The following is a 19,081-nucleotide window of genomic DNA, read 5'->3' as shown; positions in this document are numbered from 1 at the left end:
TTTTGTAAAAATGTTGGTGTCAACCAATACAAAATATGCATGGTCATATGAGAAACATCCTCTTCACTACACAAAAGAAAAATGTCACCTGGGTACAGAGAGAAATTTAGGATTCAACAACAGAAACAACCATTTCGGGGTAATAAAACAACCCCACCCACCCCAACCCCCAACCCCACCTCCCCCCAGGCTTTAAACATGAGTTTCATCCAAATATCCAAGACATGTTACAGATCATTCAGAAAACTTCATGTCACAGTAAATACACCATCTTTTCATCTGTGGAAATGTATGCATGAATCGACTGAATGCAAACAGATGCTTGATTGACTGTCTGTGGTCACATCCTATAATTACTAAATAACCGATACAGTATAAGCAAAGTGTTACGGTGGAAGAAGAAGAAGAAGAAGAAGAAGGAGAAGAAGAAGTTTCATGAACATCATTGTGATTTTGTTAACACTGACTGTACATCATTTTCGTCTGCTTAACAAATCTAGTTTTTTCTTTGTGAACTAGGTCTATGCAAAATAATATTCAACGTTCACTGTAACAGTGCACCATATTAAGAACACATAAACATGTACAAATGAGAAAAAACATGTACATCTTGTGATTTCTTCACTTCTTGAATAGCTGTGGTACTACAGTATATACTTGGGGCCTTTAAATTTGCATTCTACCTGAGATGCAAAAACAGAACTATTAACACTCATGAACCTGAGAGAGTGAAAACAAACATACTAAATATCAAGTATTTAAATAAAAAAGCTGGATTTGAATGACACTTCTGACAATCTTTTTATGTTGCTCAATTAAAAGCAGCAGTCACTTTATAACCGTTTAAGACAAATAGCAAACCTCAAAATAGAAATTGTCATGCACGGAACGGTTTCCATGACACCAAAACTCTAAAATCCAGAAAAATGTACTTTTATTGTAGCTTATTATAGCTTTTAGTACTGTATTCCTCTCTGACATTACTACTGAGCCTTGTCCTTGAAGATATCCAAATAAATAACAAATGAAGTGAAGCAGAGAAAATAATTATGACCAAATTAAAATTGTTTTTGCGATCACTAATTAAGACAATAAAAACTACATCCTGGCATACGACATTCTAGTCAGTGGAAGCTGCCACACCACCCTGATGAACAAAGAAATACTTTTTTTTTTTTTTTTTTTTTTTTAATCAACGTCGAAAACTCATTCCAGCTTTTTTTTTCTGCTCCAGGTCCTAATCGTGATGCAAGTCTATGGTGTGTGAATACAGGCAACGTGTATCAGTATTGTCCCTGTACGTTAGAAAGGACAGAAATATACAAGATATACTGTAAGAGTGGACATGAGGATACTGCAGGATACTAATCATATGCCTCAAAATCAAAGAAGGCACTAAATTAAGTCCTTCAGTCTTTTCCTTTATAATGGTAAGTATCAAGAGGTGGGTTTAAGGCAGTGGTTATCCTTTTTCATAATACATTTACAGTTTTTTTTCGTACTCAGGCAAAACAATGAAATCACTCACTAATTAGCTGTGACAGAGTGAGAAGCATAAAGCATGCGTGGTGTGCACACTGCGACTCTGTCCGCGAGCGTAGGGCCGTCTGATTCGAGTTGGTGAAAAAATAAATAAATTTGTAACAGTGGACGGCTCCTGTGTGAAGGTTTGAGGCTGCAGGACGATGCTAAGAAAATGATCTTTCCCAAACCAAGTCTAAAGCTCTACGCAAATCTTTGATAACTTGTAAGGCCGAGAGCCCTTACAAGTTATCAAAGACTGCCCAAAGGTAAAACGGCTGTACAGACAGCGAGGAAATATAACTGATTCATGTTTGCAGTGATTGAATGTCTTTTTACTCGTGTATGGGCAAGGGCAAAAAAGTATGTGGAGCAAGGATTTCTAAGCCAGGAAATAAGCACTGAAAATGTATTTTTCACTTGCTATGGGTATTCACACAGACACACCTTGATACCTTATACAAACTTTGCCTTTGAAAGTGGAACATTCTTTCTTCCCTTTAACACAGTACAATTAAATAAAAAGATAAAAACCTTGGAAACTGAAATAACAAATGTCCTTGAAGCATTTCCAGTTAGATGGTCAATATACTGTATTATCAGACTTTTTAAAAAAAAAAAAAAAAATCTCATATCTAGAGAGGAGCACTCAGCACAGTGGACTTTCAGCCTTTGTTGTATACAAGTAATATTCACTGTACATATGCACACTCACGTAATTATCATATTTGGTCCAGGGTCGACCATGTGGGTGGTGTGAAAATGTCAGGAATTTCATGTTTAAACCAAAAGCGCATGAAGCAGGTTGTACAAAAATCTAAAAAATAATACATTTTAATAACATTTTATGATCAATGCAGCAGGACCAGTTGCTCTTTTAGGTACTTTAGAGTTTGTACACTCAAAGTTTGACCCCAAAACCAACAGATATGAAGTCTTTTGACTCTGTACTAGAGCAACATTTTCTGCCATGTTTTTGGTCCATCCATCACATGGATGATTAAAAGAGAAGAGTTTACACAAAAATAGTGGCTAAAATCATTCTAGATACATGTGATGTTTTTAAAGGAATAGTTTTGATAGATTTTTGGAAATGCACTTATTTGCTTGAGTTAACTTGAGAGACGATTTATACCACTCTCATGTCTGCACGCAAAACGTAAAGTTTCAGCCAGCGGACAGTTAGCTTAGCTTAGCACAAAGACTGGAAACAGGGGGAAACAGCTAGCCTGGCTCTGTCCAAGGTAACAAATCTACCCACAAGCACTTCTAAAGTTCACTCATTAACATGTTTTATCAATGTAAAAATGACACTCAGGTGTATGAGCGTATTTCCTAAAATGACAAACTATTCCTTTAAGATTTCTATTTCTAAGTCAAATGCTAATGACCACAAAAAAGAAAAAAAAAGATAACTGTAAATGTTATCTGCTGTTGTTGGTTTACTGTTGTCACGTGAAGCCTGATACAGAGTTTGACAAAAGAAGTAGTTCTGATTTTCTCTACAGAAACTTTAACCCTATATCATGGCACATTACAGCTGTCAGGATGTCTTAGACCGGACTCCACAATACCCTAATCAAATACGAAACTGACCTCACATCTACTAATCATCAGATGTTTTCTTGATACCAACGAGGGACCAGTTGCACTTTGCAGTTTGTTGTGAAATGATACTTAACTCCTACTTCACTTTCAGGAACAAATACATTCCATAATGAGCATGATTACTCACAATTGTTACATTAATAATCAACACGGTGAACCTGACCTCAAAGGGGGTGAGCAAAATATGTCGAAACCAATCAGACCTGCATGTGTGGGGGGGAATGTGGTGAATTTGCAGGGGATTGTTGGACTTTGACCCAGCAGGGAGAAATGTGTTGACACTGTGCTCCAGTTACAGAACTCTGGAGATTACTCAAAAAAAAAAAAAAAAAAAAAAAAAAAAGTGTAGATGAGCTGGCTCCTCAGATCTGGGTACATGAGCTAAAAGCTAGCCACAGCACACATAGACAAACACCAGGCCCATTTAATCTCCTCCGAAAGCCAAAAGCAACAAAGGATCAGGTGGAGTACATGGGGAAAAAAATCCGATCCAACAAGCGTGTGAAGGGGGAAACAAAACAACAAAAGAAACAAAAGAAATAGAACAAGGCACAAAATTGTCTGTAAAATAATTGAACTGTACAGAATAAGCCCCAGCAGTCCAGGAAGGGTCGGATAGGAGACCCAGCAGCGCCTCTTCTTACCACTTGGCCATGCCAGTCCTACTTTCCACTTTCTTCTTTTCCTCTTTCAATCTCGCCCTCCCCGCCCCCAAGCCTTCTCGCAACCAATCGGGGTTAGACATAATGCTCCTACAGCACCTACACCACCAGCATCCCCACCCGTCTCTCCTGGCCTGTCCAGTTTAAATATAGTACTCCTTCTTCTCGTCTGTGTTGTTGTGTCCCCCCTCCGCGTTGATGATGGCCGTGTCAGCGTCGGCCGCGTCGTCCGCCCCTTTGGCTTCATGTGTAAAGTAAGTTCCTGCAAAAGTGTACAGACAAATTAGCCACACACCTCCTCCTCATCCCCTCGTGCACTTCAATCCTATTGCTCTTCACTTGCAACAAAAAAACACTTGAACTCTAAGATGGGTTCATGATCAAGTATGATTGCACTGGCGGTGCTTTACCTTTGTGTCGTGCAAAGTATCGACCAAGAACAATGAGTGCACAGAGGATGGCAAACATCACCACAGCAACCACTCCTCCGATGACAGCGTGGTCAATTTTCTGTGGTGCCCCCTCGCCGGCTCTGGAGTCTGAAAACAGGACAATAACCGTAAATAATTTCATGATCAGTAAACCCTCTCAGCCAGTCACAAAGCTAATACCTTCAGACAGACGTGGACCACACTGGAGGCTGTGGCCATTAAATCATTAAGCTGCCAAAATAAACTAAATTGGTTTGTTTTCTCTCAAAGCATTTTAGCATGACCCGATCGCAGAGGAAACACTTGAAAAGGCTGTTGAGAAAAATGCCAGCTTATGCTGTTTACCAGTAAAAATGAGATGATATGATGGCACAAGGTGGTCCATGGAGGATGGTTCACGGTTCACAATTTGGAACTAAACATCCCATAAATATGCTATTAAACCATGTAATTCTTACTTACTGACAAATTCTGCAAATAGCTCAGCTTTATAATACCCAGAATGAGGCATTTTACTAATTAAAATGTTTAATTTGTTCACTTCTTCCTCACTCATTTGCTTTCCAGCTTTATGGACCGTATTTTGTTCCATTGTCCATGAAACAATCCAAATTCAAAACCCATTTAAGTCTACAAAATCTGTTTGCGTATTACATTTAAAGGAATAGTTGAACACTTTTTGGGAAATACACATGCATGGCTACAACGCTGCCACCAGAGCTGATTCTAGACAATGCTTATGATTCCACCAGATGCGTGTTTCAGAAGCTGCTCTCTGCTCTCCTTATAAGATGAACCTAGGCTATTTCTGACAGAAGCTGCATGAAGTTGCACAGAGCAGACAGAGCACACAGCAAAGATACAGAATTTGGTTAATTTTCAAAATAAAACATCTCGTGCAGACTCCTGATCATAAAAACAGACAATAATAGAAAGCATTTCCATGGTAGAAGCACAAAATTCAGTGACCAAATCAACAAAATCTCAGCAAGATGACAAAACTAAGGAAACTGCCTTCTGAAACACTCCTGGTGGAGTATGAAGCCATGTAGAGGAAGGACAAAACAGATGTAACGCCATGGAGCCGTGCCCAGTCGAATCAAGCCGTCACTGGCTTTGTTGCGGAGAGTTAAATGAGAAGATCAGCACCGCGCTCCTGTCTGTTAGCTTAGCTTAGCTTAGCGGGACACAGCTAGCTTGGCTCTGTCCAAAGGTAACACAAATCCCATTACCAACTAAATCTCGTTTGTGTAATCTGTACAAAACCCAGGTGTAAAAACAACACACAGTGATATTACAGGGATTATGTGCCAGACTATTTCTTGGCCAGACGCAAAGACTTCCTTGTTTCTGGTCTTTATGCTAAGCTGAGCTAAGATAGCCAGCTGTTGGTTGTCGTGTCACATTTACAATACAGACATGAGAGTGGTATCCATCTTCTCATCCAAGTATTGGGAAGAAAGTGAATTAGCCAAAATATTGAAATATTCCTTTAAATGAAAAAAAACTCTATTACTTTAACATGTTTAAAATAAAGTCTGATGACTTCCAAACCATACATTTGTGATGTTATACTGTTGAACCCAGCTCATTATATGACCGTTTTTAGTGCTTCATATAGCTGAAATGGCTGCCCGAGCAGCTTGAGTGAGCAATGGTGAAAAATGTTTTCAGACAGTTATTTCACCATGAAACAGTAGACACTGTCTGCAATTTCAGCGAGAGTTCACACACTGTAAAATACATTGTGATTTAAGAGGCCATTTCTGGAAGTTATAGAGCTCAATCATCAGAAATAGACACAAGTCTGGAGATAAATTGGCACCCGGTGTCCCCATGCAGAGAAATACGTGGCTGCCTCAGGTGTCACAGAGTATCACTGTCTAGCATTTAGCCAGATTTATCCGTGCACCACAGAAGAACAAGGCGAAATTTGAAGCCTTTAAATTTCCAGTCTCAGAATAGTTCAGAGGCGTTTATCAATAGTCTATATCTGTGCACATTTGGACTGATGGAGGAGTGGCAGGCGAGGGAATGGCTGCACTGTTCTTTGCTGCATGAGAGAGCAGCTCAATTTTCCATCAATCTCACTAGTCATGCTCTGAACTTGAATGATTTTGATAAAAGACGAGCGGAGGGTGCAGAATTTCTCAACACTGTGAGGGCGTAATAAGTCGAGTTGAGGGGTCTGAGACATGTGACACATTCGCATCTCAACCTAAAAGCGGCACCTCAGTCTGGTTGCCTTCAGTTAGCACGAGGACGTATTGCAAGAGGAGCTGCAATGAACCTAATTAATGAGAAAAGTTTTGTTGCAGTTGAGCGCTCTCTTAAATGGACTCGTCTTCGCGGAGCAAGCCGGTCTTGTGCGTCGGTGTGTGTGAAGCAGGGATGTGCGAGGCGCAGCTTGTTTACTGTATCGGGGATGTCAGATAGCACAGCTCATTCCCCCCGAGGAGAGGGAACGGCCCATGCTCCATGCTAATGAACATTCACCCACTAACTGGCCTGTGCGTAGTCCTGTCTCATCCCCCCTCCCTCACCTCCCACGCCTCCCTGCCCTCACCTTGCACCCCGCTGTCTTCCGCTTGACACATCCACAAGGAAACATGCAGGGTCTCGGCCGCCTCTGCACAGCGAGGGAGAGTTTTATTGAACAGGTGGAAAAATTCGCCCAGAGTAAGAATCGAGACTGTATCACAAAAATGTCAGAGAGATTAAAAATCCCATAACACCTACAGTATCACCAGTTATGGTTGGTTGGGTGTCATGTTGCCTATATTAAGCACACTGCTGAACACTGGTTTTCTGTTTGTCACTTCTGTATTTATTACAGGGGAGGGCTATAAAAACAGGATCTCAAATTTAATCAGCATTACTGTTGTGCTTATTTTCATTCATTCTGTGGTGCTGCTGCAGCCTGCCTTACATTTTAAGCAGATTATGAGATATGTTACATAATGTGATGTCATACAGAGGTCTAAGCGTGTTGTAAGACGATCTAAACATACAGTAAAGGTCACTCGTCATGAGCTGTTGTTTCGTGTATTGTGGTGCTGAAGTAAGTAAAATAACCCCTGACGATATCATTAGTGTTATCTCAGCTTTAGAGATTTTTAACAGGAAGCCTGTGTTGCTAACTGGCTGTATGGAGTGTGAAAGATGGGGGTCTTTACCAGGCAGGGAGGGTCTAACAAAGAGATGCCATTGGCTGATTCAAAGGTATATCCAGTGTTTTTGGCGTTTCGCCCATATATGGAAGTAAAAGTCAGGACATTTCGACCTCTCTAATGCTTCAATTTGACAATTTTTTATTTATCACATGACTGCAACATGATAACAACTACCCCGTCTCTATGACAACAGAGCAAACTCCATTCACTGGTGAAGGCCAGATGTGGCAAAAGCTTTGGAGAAAGCCAATAAAGATGCTTGTGATAAGTTTTTCAGAAATCAATATATATTTTTTAACGGGCTGCATTTATATCGTACTATAGGAATGGATTCTCACTCACTCATTCAAACACGCTGGGACCACTTCATGGACAGCAACCTTGAAATTATTGGACAACCCAGTACTAACTGAGCTACAGCTGCCCCTAAATCTGCCACTTTCCACAAGCTCACAAGCTGGACAAAAAAACGGAAACATTCACAGCCACAACAGCAGAAAATTCAGCCTTGTTGCAGTGCTGTAGCATGTGTTCTTGTTATTTTGTCCACCTACTGCATTTGGGTAAGAGAGCGAAAAAGAGGGTTTAAGCTCCCGAAGTGCTCATCTGTATCTGAGCCTGATCGCTGACCTCAACCAGAACAGATTTTCTTTATAAAGTGTCATAGTGTCAGTGCGATCTTTCCTCCCTCTTCCTGTGTAGATTAGTTTGTCATTCAGTACTTTAACACATCCAGGATCAGGAGTGTGATCCCCTCAGGACAGCCATGTGCGATATACACACGCATTCATAATACTACAAGCTGCTTAGAATAGAAAAACGACAGACAGTGTTATTACAGCAGACTTTTTGCCCTCACACTTGAAATAAGTAGAGTTTGATTATGTCTGTAATGTGGCTGGTGTCCATACTGCCCGCTCAGCTCTGCTCGCGGCTCGATCGAGGAGTGCTGACATGCCCACACCGGCGTCCTGACAGGATGTGCACAGCCGTGGGGATTTATGGGGGAATAAAGAGGATTTGCAACTGATGCCTGTGTCTGCGCGGCGTCGAAATCTGCTCCGCTGAACTCCACAGTACCACATGCTTTACAGTCACACCTTTCCGTCTCTGTGCTGGAATGACTAATTGCCGCTCTGGTCAGCAACAGAGCATCTGTCAGCGTGGAGATCAGAGCTGCAAGTTTGTCACCAGGCTGATTACATGGAGGAGAATTTCAGTTTTACCATCTTTCTTTTCTTTTAATAGTTTTCTGCTCACATAAGGAGGCATGTCACACATGCGCTAACACCCCCCCCAACCCCAGACACATTCACAAACACAATTCATAGATGTAATTACATGGATATAATTGAAACAATGACTCTCTTGCATTGAAAGCACAAAAGCCTTCACCTCCTCTGAATAGACTCTCACAGTAACCCTTTCCTGGACAGTGGCAGGACAATTGCTGCAGAATCAACTTAAGGACCATCGCTGGTCGTTTCGCGGCAATGAACTGCGAACTTCCGAGTCTTTTGTATTTGCTGCCATTCGAGAAGGAAATGCACGTAATGAGATGAACACACATGGGCAATCTCCACCAAATCATTTTTCGTACTGCTGTTGTAGCAGACCATCAACAGAGCACAATGTAGGCCTCACTTGAATTCCAATGCCACTGCTCGGCAGCTAAATAGATTCCCAGAGTCCTTTGTAATAACCTCAACAATGATTTGAAGATGTACAAATACAGCTGTGACATTTAACGGAGGTGCTGAAATACAAGTGAAGGTCTGGCTACAACTAATATACTGGCAAATGACTGGAAATTGTTAACAGTGAACTTGAACTCCTCGATGGCAGTATATTGTGTCTTTTGAGATGGGCAAAATTCTCCGCACAAAAGCCGGTCGCACCCATCTTCCTCTTCAACGTGTTCTCCCCCTCAAGTACAGATCAAGGCAAAAGGTTGAGAAAATAATAAAAATCACTATTCACCTCCTAAAGTAGCCCGGAGTAAAGCGCCACAAAAGTACACCTCATCAGCCGAAAATGAGGACACAGTGTGAGTTCATTGGCACACAACATTCAATCTCCAAACCCTAATGTGCTAAGTGGAGCTCTCATAATCATTTACAACTGCTCCATGAAAAAAACAATATTACTGCAGTGAAACACTCTTTTAACTTCAGGGTGGGCTGGCATTACTAACCTATTCCCTGGAGACCAATTAAAATGGACCATTACAATATTTTCTTTCTTTAATAACTGTTTAAAGGAAAGGGGAAAAAAAAACCTGCAGGTCAAAAAAAAAAAAAATACAGTTTCAACTGGGAATCAGAGTAAACAAATGCGAGAAAAAAAAAACTAATTACCATTTCTAAATGATTCTTTAATTTTTCCAATGAAATACTTCAAAGAGGAATGATACATGTGAGAGTTAAAACAACGCTGGTAAATGTTTAATGGCTAATTATGTTGAATACTAAATCCACTCATAACAGTCTTTGTTGAAGTCAACAGTGTGCACGGAGTTAAGGCTTGAATCCCAAGACTCAACAGCAGTGGAAACCTGCCAACACCTAACATGTACCAGCGCCAAGGGAGGAAACAGCAAACAAAACAAGTATGAAAACCTGCCAGAAATGGATTCCTAAAATACCATCTGGCGAGAAATCGCATGATTTACTCACTTGGAAAAAGAAAAAAAAAATACATGAGACTGTCAGAACAAAGACGAGGGAATAACCCTGAAGTCATGTATGTACTGTGTGCACCACATGTTAAAGTCATGAGGATCTGCAAATCCCTGACGGCTAAGCAAAGCAAGCCATAAAAAATATATTATGGTTATTATCAAGTCCAAAGGGTGCTGTATAGAGACCACATTCAGGTTCACGTATAGTGTAATGTTTGCTTGCAAAGCTCATACTGGCAGTTAATTTACTGCTTGTACTATCCATAAAGCAGAGCGCTGTTGACCTCAGAAAACTCCCTTTAACTCATCACACCCCAAAGCCTCTTTAATGTTTAGCTTCTGACTTTTTAGATTCCTTTACACCATTCAGCACAGGTCCAACCTTAGCATGCTAAACAACAATTTACCTTGGACGGCAGATCTGCAGAAACATAGGGCCTTTTTAATCAACTCTACAACATAATTCCTTGTTCCGTGTCTTTCCTCTGGCTCCTCTCGACAAGCCGGGGGGAGATGGGGGGGGTTACTGAAGGCTTAGCCAGGATCTGATGTCCCTGCCTTGGATCATCTCTGAGCATCTGACGAGCTGGAGCATTACCGCCACAGACTCCCTTTATTCCTTCAGAGCTGGGGATTCTGGGTAAATTCTACCCTCTCCCCAAAAGAAATACAACCACTGACAAAGAAATTGTGGAGTGCTGGTTTTTTTTTCTGTGATCTACTTTCCATCTTGAAGACAATACTCTGCTTCATACCTTAACCACTGAACAAGTGGGTGGCCAGCGACTGGTGGACAGCACCAGCAACAGGCCACCGCCATGTGGTTAACATGAAATGCAGTTTGCTTTGGTTTAGGCAAAACAACTAGTTGATTGGACTTAGGAAAAGGTCATGATTTGGGTTAAAATAAATCAACGATCACCCCTCCACCATCCACCCCTCCCTCCTCCATATGCAGATGTTCTTGCTCATTCGACTTCCTCCTTTGCTCCCGTCATGATTACTACGCCCACTGAAGGTCGCTGCCTAACAATAAAAGCCATAACCTGCTAGCAAAGACGACCTATGCGGCCGTTTTTCTGGTCAGGACGTGCTGGATTCATACGACTGCTTTTAGTGTGATATGTCTAAATCATGTATTTGGATCAGTGCGAAAGAAGGTCACACATGTCTGTCAACTTTTTCTTGATACAGGATGTCAACTAAAAGCTTTTTGTTTTAGTGTAAATACGCAATAAAAACACACAGAGAAAAACAAGGTCTGAAAACTTTCAAACACATGAAAGAAGTGTTCCTCTGAAAGGGTGACTTATCTTTCCCATGAGGTCTACGCACACACCAACTCTCTCTCTCTGCATCTTTTAAGACACTGAAAGACCTGACAATATGAACTCTTGTGAAACTTTCTGAACATGAAACAGCATAGAAGACAAACAACTGTGAGACGTTGTGCTTTAACGTGGCATTTGCTCCCCCACTGCACAAAACCATATTTAGGCTTTGAGCTGAGGCTTTGGTTTGCATGGCTACAACAAGACGGGGGAAAAATAAACAGAGAAAAGAAAATTTAGCAAGTGAAACCGAAGCATTTTGGAAATGAAATCCATCTACTACTAACCACAAAACCAGGAGGGAGTGGGTTAGCATGGTTCAGAAACCCCTTTGCATGTTTTGGATGGGAAAATAGTGTGACCTAGTAGCACCTGCTGCTTACGTGGATCAGTGAATGACAGCAACTTGAAAGCTTCATCACTCAGTCAGTTCTTCTCAGTCATAAGTACATTGTAAAGCAGTCAGATCTGGGTGGAGCTCTCAAAATATAGCAGAAAAAAACATGTTTAAAAGTCAGACTGTTTGATCCAGGCATAAAAAAAGGGAAATTCGAAACACACTAGACAACAACTAAATCTATTGTTTATTCCAGTGGATTTCCATTAGCCTCTGCCATAGCAGTCGCTAATCGGCCCATTAAAATGTCCAATTAAACATTACCAAATAATGGAAACAAGGTCCAAACAGGCAAAGATAAATAAACACATAAATAAACAAGGCAACTGATCCTGACAATCACAATCATATATGATGCCAATAAATTGCAACCAGATTTAAGTACCTAACCATCCATTAAAGCCATGAAAACACAACATCACATGAGAAGATTCGATGTCTACTACCTGATTATTCATGATTTGTAATGTGTGAGATTTTTTAAAGAAATTAAGACCTCAAACTCGATCTGTGTGTGACGATAACTGAAATTTATGTACCAAAAAATTTAGTGATTGGACCTTTAAAATCAGGATCATATACAGTCGTGGCTCAGTGACCCATGATTACAACAGAAAATCACAGCTGGTGCTGTGAGTGGCCGTGCCAAGTCACACTTATAACGAACGAATAAGAAATCATGCTGTATACTTCCTTATTGGCGAGAGGAAACTGCTATACTGTGCTGTTATGCTGATTAAGGTAGTGCAAAGCAATCTACCGCAAGCCAGCTTACCATTGCCCCTGTGACAGGGTATTTAGAAGAGTAGTGAACTGCAAGAAAGCTCAATTACATCCTCCCAGCATGTACTGCATAAATCACGGTAAATCCTCTTTCAAGCCTGTCTTTTGGAAATTACTGGAATGTTTCAGCAGAAAACATGGAGACGGCTGCATCGGTGGAAGGAGAAGAGCTTAGGGGGAAAAATGCAGAGTAATGCACACTTCTGCAAAAGCAACTTCCTGTTTTGACTGTGGCAGAGTGAGGGAGCCGAAGTGAGGCTGCATCCATGCAGAGTGATCGCTGGCATGCCGCTGATAACTTCAGTGAAAGAGATAAAAGCAGGTTTGAAGTAGAAGTTTCAAACATGAGGAAGTAATTTAAAACATGCAACGGAGAAGAGCTCTGTCATAGTAAACAGAGATTTAAAATAAAAAACCCAGGAGACCTCATTTATGGGAATTTTTTCACTAAATAACAATACAGAATGCACAATCAAACTACTGAAAAAAACAATTGTTAAATCAAATAAATGTACAAATGAACGATATCTGAAAGCTGCCACATTAGAATGCCGGAGCTTTTGATGCTGGCTCACACTGGGTTTCAAACTTATTATGTGTATACTGCCACTTCTCATTTCTGTGACGGTATAAATTGCAGAATTGTCATGACAAAAGGGCCAAAATTGCCGTATCTCTAAACCAACTATTGATAAACCGATCTATTCTTTAAGGATAGTTTTTGTATTGAAATGTCACATTCTGGCATATCCAAATGTCAACTCCCAAGGTTGCCTCGCCATCTGTCTAGCTTTAGCAGTGCTTTTGAAATAATAGCGATTTTTTTTTTTTTAAAAAAAGGTTAATATTGAAATAAATTTTTGCAATGGAGCTGAATCAAAGTCCAAAAGAGTGTGTACAGAAGATGGCAAAAGGTTGCTCTGCTATAAACACCGCAAACGAACTGCCTTTCATTCATTTCATATGTCTTTGAGAAAATAGTTATTGATGTTTTTCAGCCTCGCAAAGACGAAATGTGACTGGCATTTGTAGGGGAGATGTAAAGGGCATTATAATATGATGGATGGGCCGGTTGAGATATAGCTGCAGATGCTGATAAGATAGCAGAACAGCAAAGCAGAGTGTCTACGTTTTCTCAGATCTAACATGTGACTGGAAAGGACTATGACAGGTGTCTCCGACAGCCCGGCGCTGCCTGTCCTCAATGTCACCTATCAGCAGCACTATCTGATTAAAACTGGCCATCCACGGTCTCTCTTAGCCTTAGGTACAAGCCCTCGTTATTTCTCTCCCCGATCACCTGATCACACGTGCATGCAGGCTCTCTCTCTCTCTCTCTCACACACACACACACACACACACACATGATTGCTGAGAGGGACAGTAGTGGGGGCATACAGTACCTTGCGTGCTGACTGGGTTGGTGGTGGGTGTGGGGCTAGTAGTGGGAGCATCTAGATGAAAAGAATAAAAAAAATAAAGAACATGTATAAGAAATAAAGGAAGACAAGAGTAAAGAAATAGATAAAAGTCATTGAAGATGATAAGCTGTGCCGTAAAAATCATAACATGCACATATTTTAGCTTCTGTGTTGAGTTCATTTTTAAGAGCCCATGCTAGCACAGCCGTGCTTTGAGCGAAATGCTAGCATCAGCATGCTAACAGGATCTCAGTGACAGTGCTCACATGCTGATGTTTAGCAGGTATAGTGTCAACCATTGTCAACATGTTAACATAGCATGTTAGTATGCTAACTTTTGCTAATTAGCTTTTCTATGGCGCTAATTAGCTAATGGGAATTTAGTTGGTCATAAAGTATTGGACAAATTCTAATTTTATTTTGACCTGACGGTGGCGCTGGAGGGAAAGTTAAAAGATCACCAAGTGATTACAGCTCATCCCGAGGAGGACATGAATGCGTGTGACAAGTTTCATCAAGCAGTTGATGAGATATTGATTACCGGAAATGCTAACCTGCTAGTTGGTGCAACAGGCAATCAGGGGATAACCAAAGTTTTCAGGATTCATCGTCCTTTGATCTGCTCTACGGGTGAAGTCAATGGATCAAAATTGCTGGAACCATGAGTATCTGCCATCCATCCAATAATTGATGAGATATTTCACTAAAAACCAAAAGTGTCAACCTCTAGGTGGCGCAAGAGGAAAAGCCAAGTGATCAACAAAGTCATTAGCTTGTATCTTCTGAGAACCATTAATGTCTCTACATATTGTCACCGCCATCCATCCAACAGTTGTTAAGATACCTCAGTCTGGACAGACCATCCCTGGAGCCACACCCCCCAACGTGGCTGAAAAACTGAGAAAATGACTCTCATATTTCACTGTGCAGGGCCTGCATTACATTACATTATTTATTTTTTTTTATACATTTTCTAATTAACTGTGAATAATAATGTCTGGCAATCATGGAAAGGTATTGCTATTTTCCACAGTCTCAATAATTAAGTCAAACTGCAAATTAAACCACTCTGGTGGTCTCCCGCTGCAGCACAGCAGAGCCCAGAGCAGCATCCTCCGCCCCACACTGTACTGATTAGGCCTGTCACTAACCCCCAAACAAAATAATCAGAAAGACAAAATAGAGGGCAATTCAGGTATGCAATGGTGCTAAGGAGGGCTGAAAGCTTCCTCATCAGGGGAATATATGCCTGGCTCTGGTGCAGGGGAAAGATAGCACGACCCCTTGCTGTGGGAGAGTCACAGCAGGGGAAATTGGCTGGCTGTCTCCATGCCTTTACTGTCTGCACTCCATCAAAAGACAGCAGTGGGGGACCACACACTCCCCAACTAATGATAAAACATCAAGGACAGCATAATGTTGCCGCCGGGGATAGAGTGTATGGTGAAGGTGGTGTTGCTGGTGGTAGGGGGGTATCAGGGTATCAGGAAAAGATTCTCCTCTGACAGTATTTGAAGAGGGGGGTGGGCTAGGTTTCTTTCCCTGTGACCGAAGGCAGTCTGATAGCTGAAATGTCAGTGTCTGGAAGAGGGAAATTGGCCATTCAGGGAAGAGGGTCTTCACAAAGGCCGGGATAGGATGTGGCACATATAATATCCAGGCGAACAAGAATTCTCCATGGGCAATTTCCAGGCTGGATGACTCCGGGCTCAGCATTATGAGGGCTGAAATATGAGTGTATTTTGGAGAGGCCATATTTTCAGGGAGCATTTGTACCAGTGAGGAATTTGATATGAGAAAATTTAACCATAAAGTGAAACAGTGTAGGAGAAATTGTTTATCTATGCCTGCTTAAACCTGCCTGCCAACACGACAGCAGGGAAGAGATTTTTGTTTCTTCTTTTTGTGTGAGGGGGGGCTATTTCTTTCCTCGTGCTTAAAAGTTACTTTTACGTGAAGTTTTTTGTCCAGGTGTTGTTGTAAAAACATGGGGTAATGTCTGTAAAAGAGGTTATTATAGCTTATATTATGAAAAAAGAATCTACCAGCTGATGTGTTAAAAGTTGCTCCTCGCTATGTTGCACATTTTTATAAAATAAGTGTGATTCACAAGGACAGTTTCACAACAGCCTTTCATAAGAACAGCGAGACTCACGAGTGCTGTCTGCTCATGTTATGTCAAAACCCTTATAAACCCCAAATTCCCATTGGCTTGGGAATCTTTGACTTCTTGCCCATGGAAGATTTATAGGTCAAGAAGTCAACTGTGGGCTAAACCGTGGCGGTAAAAGGCAGCACTGTTCTCCTGCCAGCAGGCAGTATGTGTGAGTTATAGCACCAGGTAACCTCTGAGAGAGAAAGGCCTCTCTCTGGCCGGCTCTCTCCCACACCGCACACCAGCCAGGGGGCACAATTCACAGCCTGCTACAGACACACCCGCGTGGAGAACAGCCTGACAAAGCCTCTTTCTCAGCCTTTTCGACCGGCCACATACAATACAAGCGCCACAATAGGACTTGATTTGACGTGGATTTACATCGGCCTCACACCTGTCTGGGCTGTCGCGCAGTGAAAGGTCATTAGTCTTTTTGAAATAGGAAGACCCCGAAGGACTAGCGCCGGTAGAGGGTGGCAGGAGGATGAAAGAAGAATTGATGGACAATCCAGCTTGGCTCTATCAATAATGCTCCCCAGCAAATATTTATTAGGACAAAAAACAACTCATTAAAATAAAGCTATTTGTTGCATGCAGTTGGCGAAACAAAAGCATTTTTTGACAGATGTGTGATGGTTTTAACTGGAGCAAGAGCTCATAAATTACAAAACAAAACAGTAAAAAGGCCAGATAAGAGAAGAAAAGGCTAATTTTGGAGAGAAATATGAGATTGAAGTCAGCGGGCAGGACACAAGTAGTGCACTGGTTTGAGGTTGTGCGTTGCTGCTGGAAAGCCACACAAAAATAGCACAAGGTTATCATACTAAGACCCATCTATGTTGCGGAAACACACACTAATTAAGCCACTGCAGCAAGCATGATTAGTCTGGGACAACAAACCCTCACATGGACCACAACATGATTTTGTCTGGCATTAAATCCTCCAGAAAAGAGGAGTGGGAGTCGGAGACATAATTATACGTGGTTATGAGCACCTTTTTCCAATCTCCTGTGTGTCATTATAACCAGCTGAAGTCTTAGAGCTTCCAACGCTGGTACACCACAGGAGCGGTGTTTAATGGAAATTGGTAAAATATGTGGATAGGAAGTTACTAATTGAAGACATCATGGCCAAAGGCACAAAAATTGATTGCAAATATACTGTAGGTAGAAGGGATAGTAGTTTTTTTTCTGAACCGGAGGACATTTGCTTTTGGTTCATTCATGCAAGTGTTAATGGGTGCAGCAACGGCAGTAGCCACAGACATTGATCACAGGTTCTGATATGCCTGCAGGTGATTCAGCAAACTTTCTTTTCATTAGAATATTATAAAATGATCTGTGTTTGGGAATACCAAGCACGCTTTTCCCAACTTGTTCAGTAAAAAACACTTTCTGAGAGAAAACACAGCAAATCTCGCTTTCAAAGGAATCTTTACGCAACAATTAAGAATTTAGTCGCGATAGCTTGAATAAGTCTGCCTTGAGTGAGCTATTTGCCGGCATATGCTGTCCTTTTGTTTGGGAGTGATCATTATGGGCCCATTGGGAACAAGCAGATGTCATCATCTGCCTGGCAGAGCACGATGATGAATAACCATGGCGCTGCAGAGTTATGAGAGTCACAGGGAACCTATGTCACAGTGACAAAGTCACACGTGTCAGTTGGTGCAATAAAACGCATTTCTGAGAACATCAACCCATCAACAGAACCGCTGAACATCAAACATAAGATGATGTGAAAATCTGTATGTTTCATTAACTGCGTGCTGGGAGATTTTTTTTTCATACAATTGAATATATTTCTGATATGAGGAGCTGGAATAGCAGTGCTTCTCCGAGTGCCTGAGAGATTTGGATTAGTGAGGTCCTACTGTGTTTGAAGCCCAGTTTATCAGACATTCCTACCCCCCCCCCCCAAAGTTATTCTTCCTGCAAATTCAAAACACCAACATCCACTACACCATTAAGGAGACAGGGATTTCAAAAGTTTTCAAAGTTTGCAGGTGTACAAATCCAGTGGAAAAGCTGCATTAGCTCTGCACACCCTGTTCTCCTCCTTTAATTTCTCCTGCCTCTGACAGGTTTTCTGACGCCTTGGCCTCAGACCTCGTCCCTCCATTAAAATCCTATTCACTGCTAGCCCCACAATTGGTGAAATGGCGTTGACGTTAAAACCATTACAAATGCATTTATTCTCACAAATGCACATTTTCAGTAACTGTCATGAACATTTGCCAACCGGCCAGCAACAAATATGTTGCATTGCTGTTTTTTGACACACAATTCATGGCTGTCAACTCGACCTAAACAAGCAGATAATCAAAACAATATCACCATTCTGAAACCTGCAATTGGCTCGCTCACAAAATCCACAATGAGCCCGTGTTCAACAGCAGCTTTGGGCACATGTTAGCTTCAAGCATGAACGTTGGTTTCAGTGGTCAAATCTAACAATCTACATCAATTTGTGATGAATCTGATGTAATGATGTGCTGTTGTACCCCAGCAAGACAGAGCTGTTCTGTCTCTTTCCAGTGTGGTGATGTTTCTAAGGTGTGCTAACAAATCAGACTGTTAAGTTCAAACAACCTTCTCTGACCAGTATGACTCCTCACGTCTGGCAACAGCAAAAAAAAAAAAGTGTGCCAGTTTTGGTTATCCAATGGGCTCTAAAAGTGATCGAAAGTGTGTATTCAATCAAATAAATTGACTTTATGGGCATGGCACGGTGAAATGAGAAGAACCAGGTATTTGCCAGATAAAGCCCCACAGATTGGATAACATGCAAGACATATAAATATAAGGCATTATTGTAATAATTAGATAAAAATGAATGAAATATGTGTTCCCACCTTATCAGGAAAAGGGTATAAATTATAAGGATAATGCGGAGATGCTGAGACTAATTCTTCATAT

The 19,081-nt window shown here is 41.3% G+C and overlaps 1 protein-coding gene across 3 annotated transcripts in view; it reads right to left on the bottom strand.

Annotated features, from left to right (window-relative positions):
* Positions 1-1,190: 1,190 nt before the first annotated feature.
* Positions 1,191-19,081, bottom strand: part of cadm1b (cell adhesion molecule 1b) — a 137,297-nt gene continuing 119,406 nt past the window's right edge. The window contains exons 9-11 of one of the 3 annotated variants that reach the window (XM_076734596.1): positions 13,990-14,040; positions 4,202-4,330; positions 1,191-4,053 (exon numbers count right to left, since the gene is read on the bottom strand). In XM_076734596.1, coding sequence (XP_076590711.1) covers positions 3,935-4,053; positions 4,202-4,330; positions 13,990-14,040 — 299 coding nt within the window. In that variant the 3' untranslated portion in view covers positions 1,191-3,934. The remainder of the gene's footprint in view (positions 4,054-4,201; positions 4,331-13,989; positions 14,041-19,081) is intronic. The other 2 variants (XM_076734598.1, XM_076734597.1) reach the window with 2 other exon arrangements.

Source organism: Chaetodon auriga, chromosome 7 (genome assembly GCF_051107435.1).
Source record: "Chaetodon auriga isolate fChaAug3 chromosome 7, fChaAug3.hap1, whole genome shotgun sequence".
Lineage (NCBI taxonomy): Eukaryota > Metazoa > Chordata > Actinopteri > Chaetodontiformes > Chaetodontidae > Chaetodon > Chaetodon auriga.
Note: the sequence above shows the minus strand (reverse complement) of the source record. Positions and strands in the feature narration are given on the sequence as shown.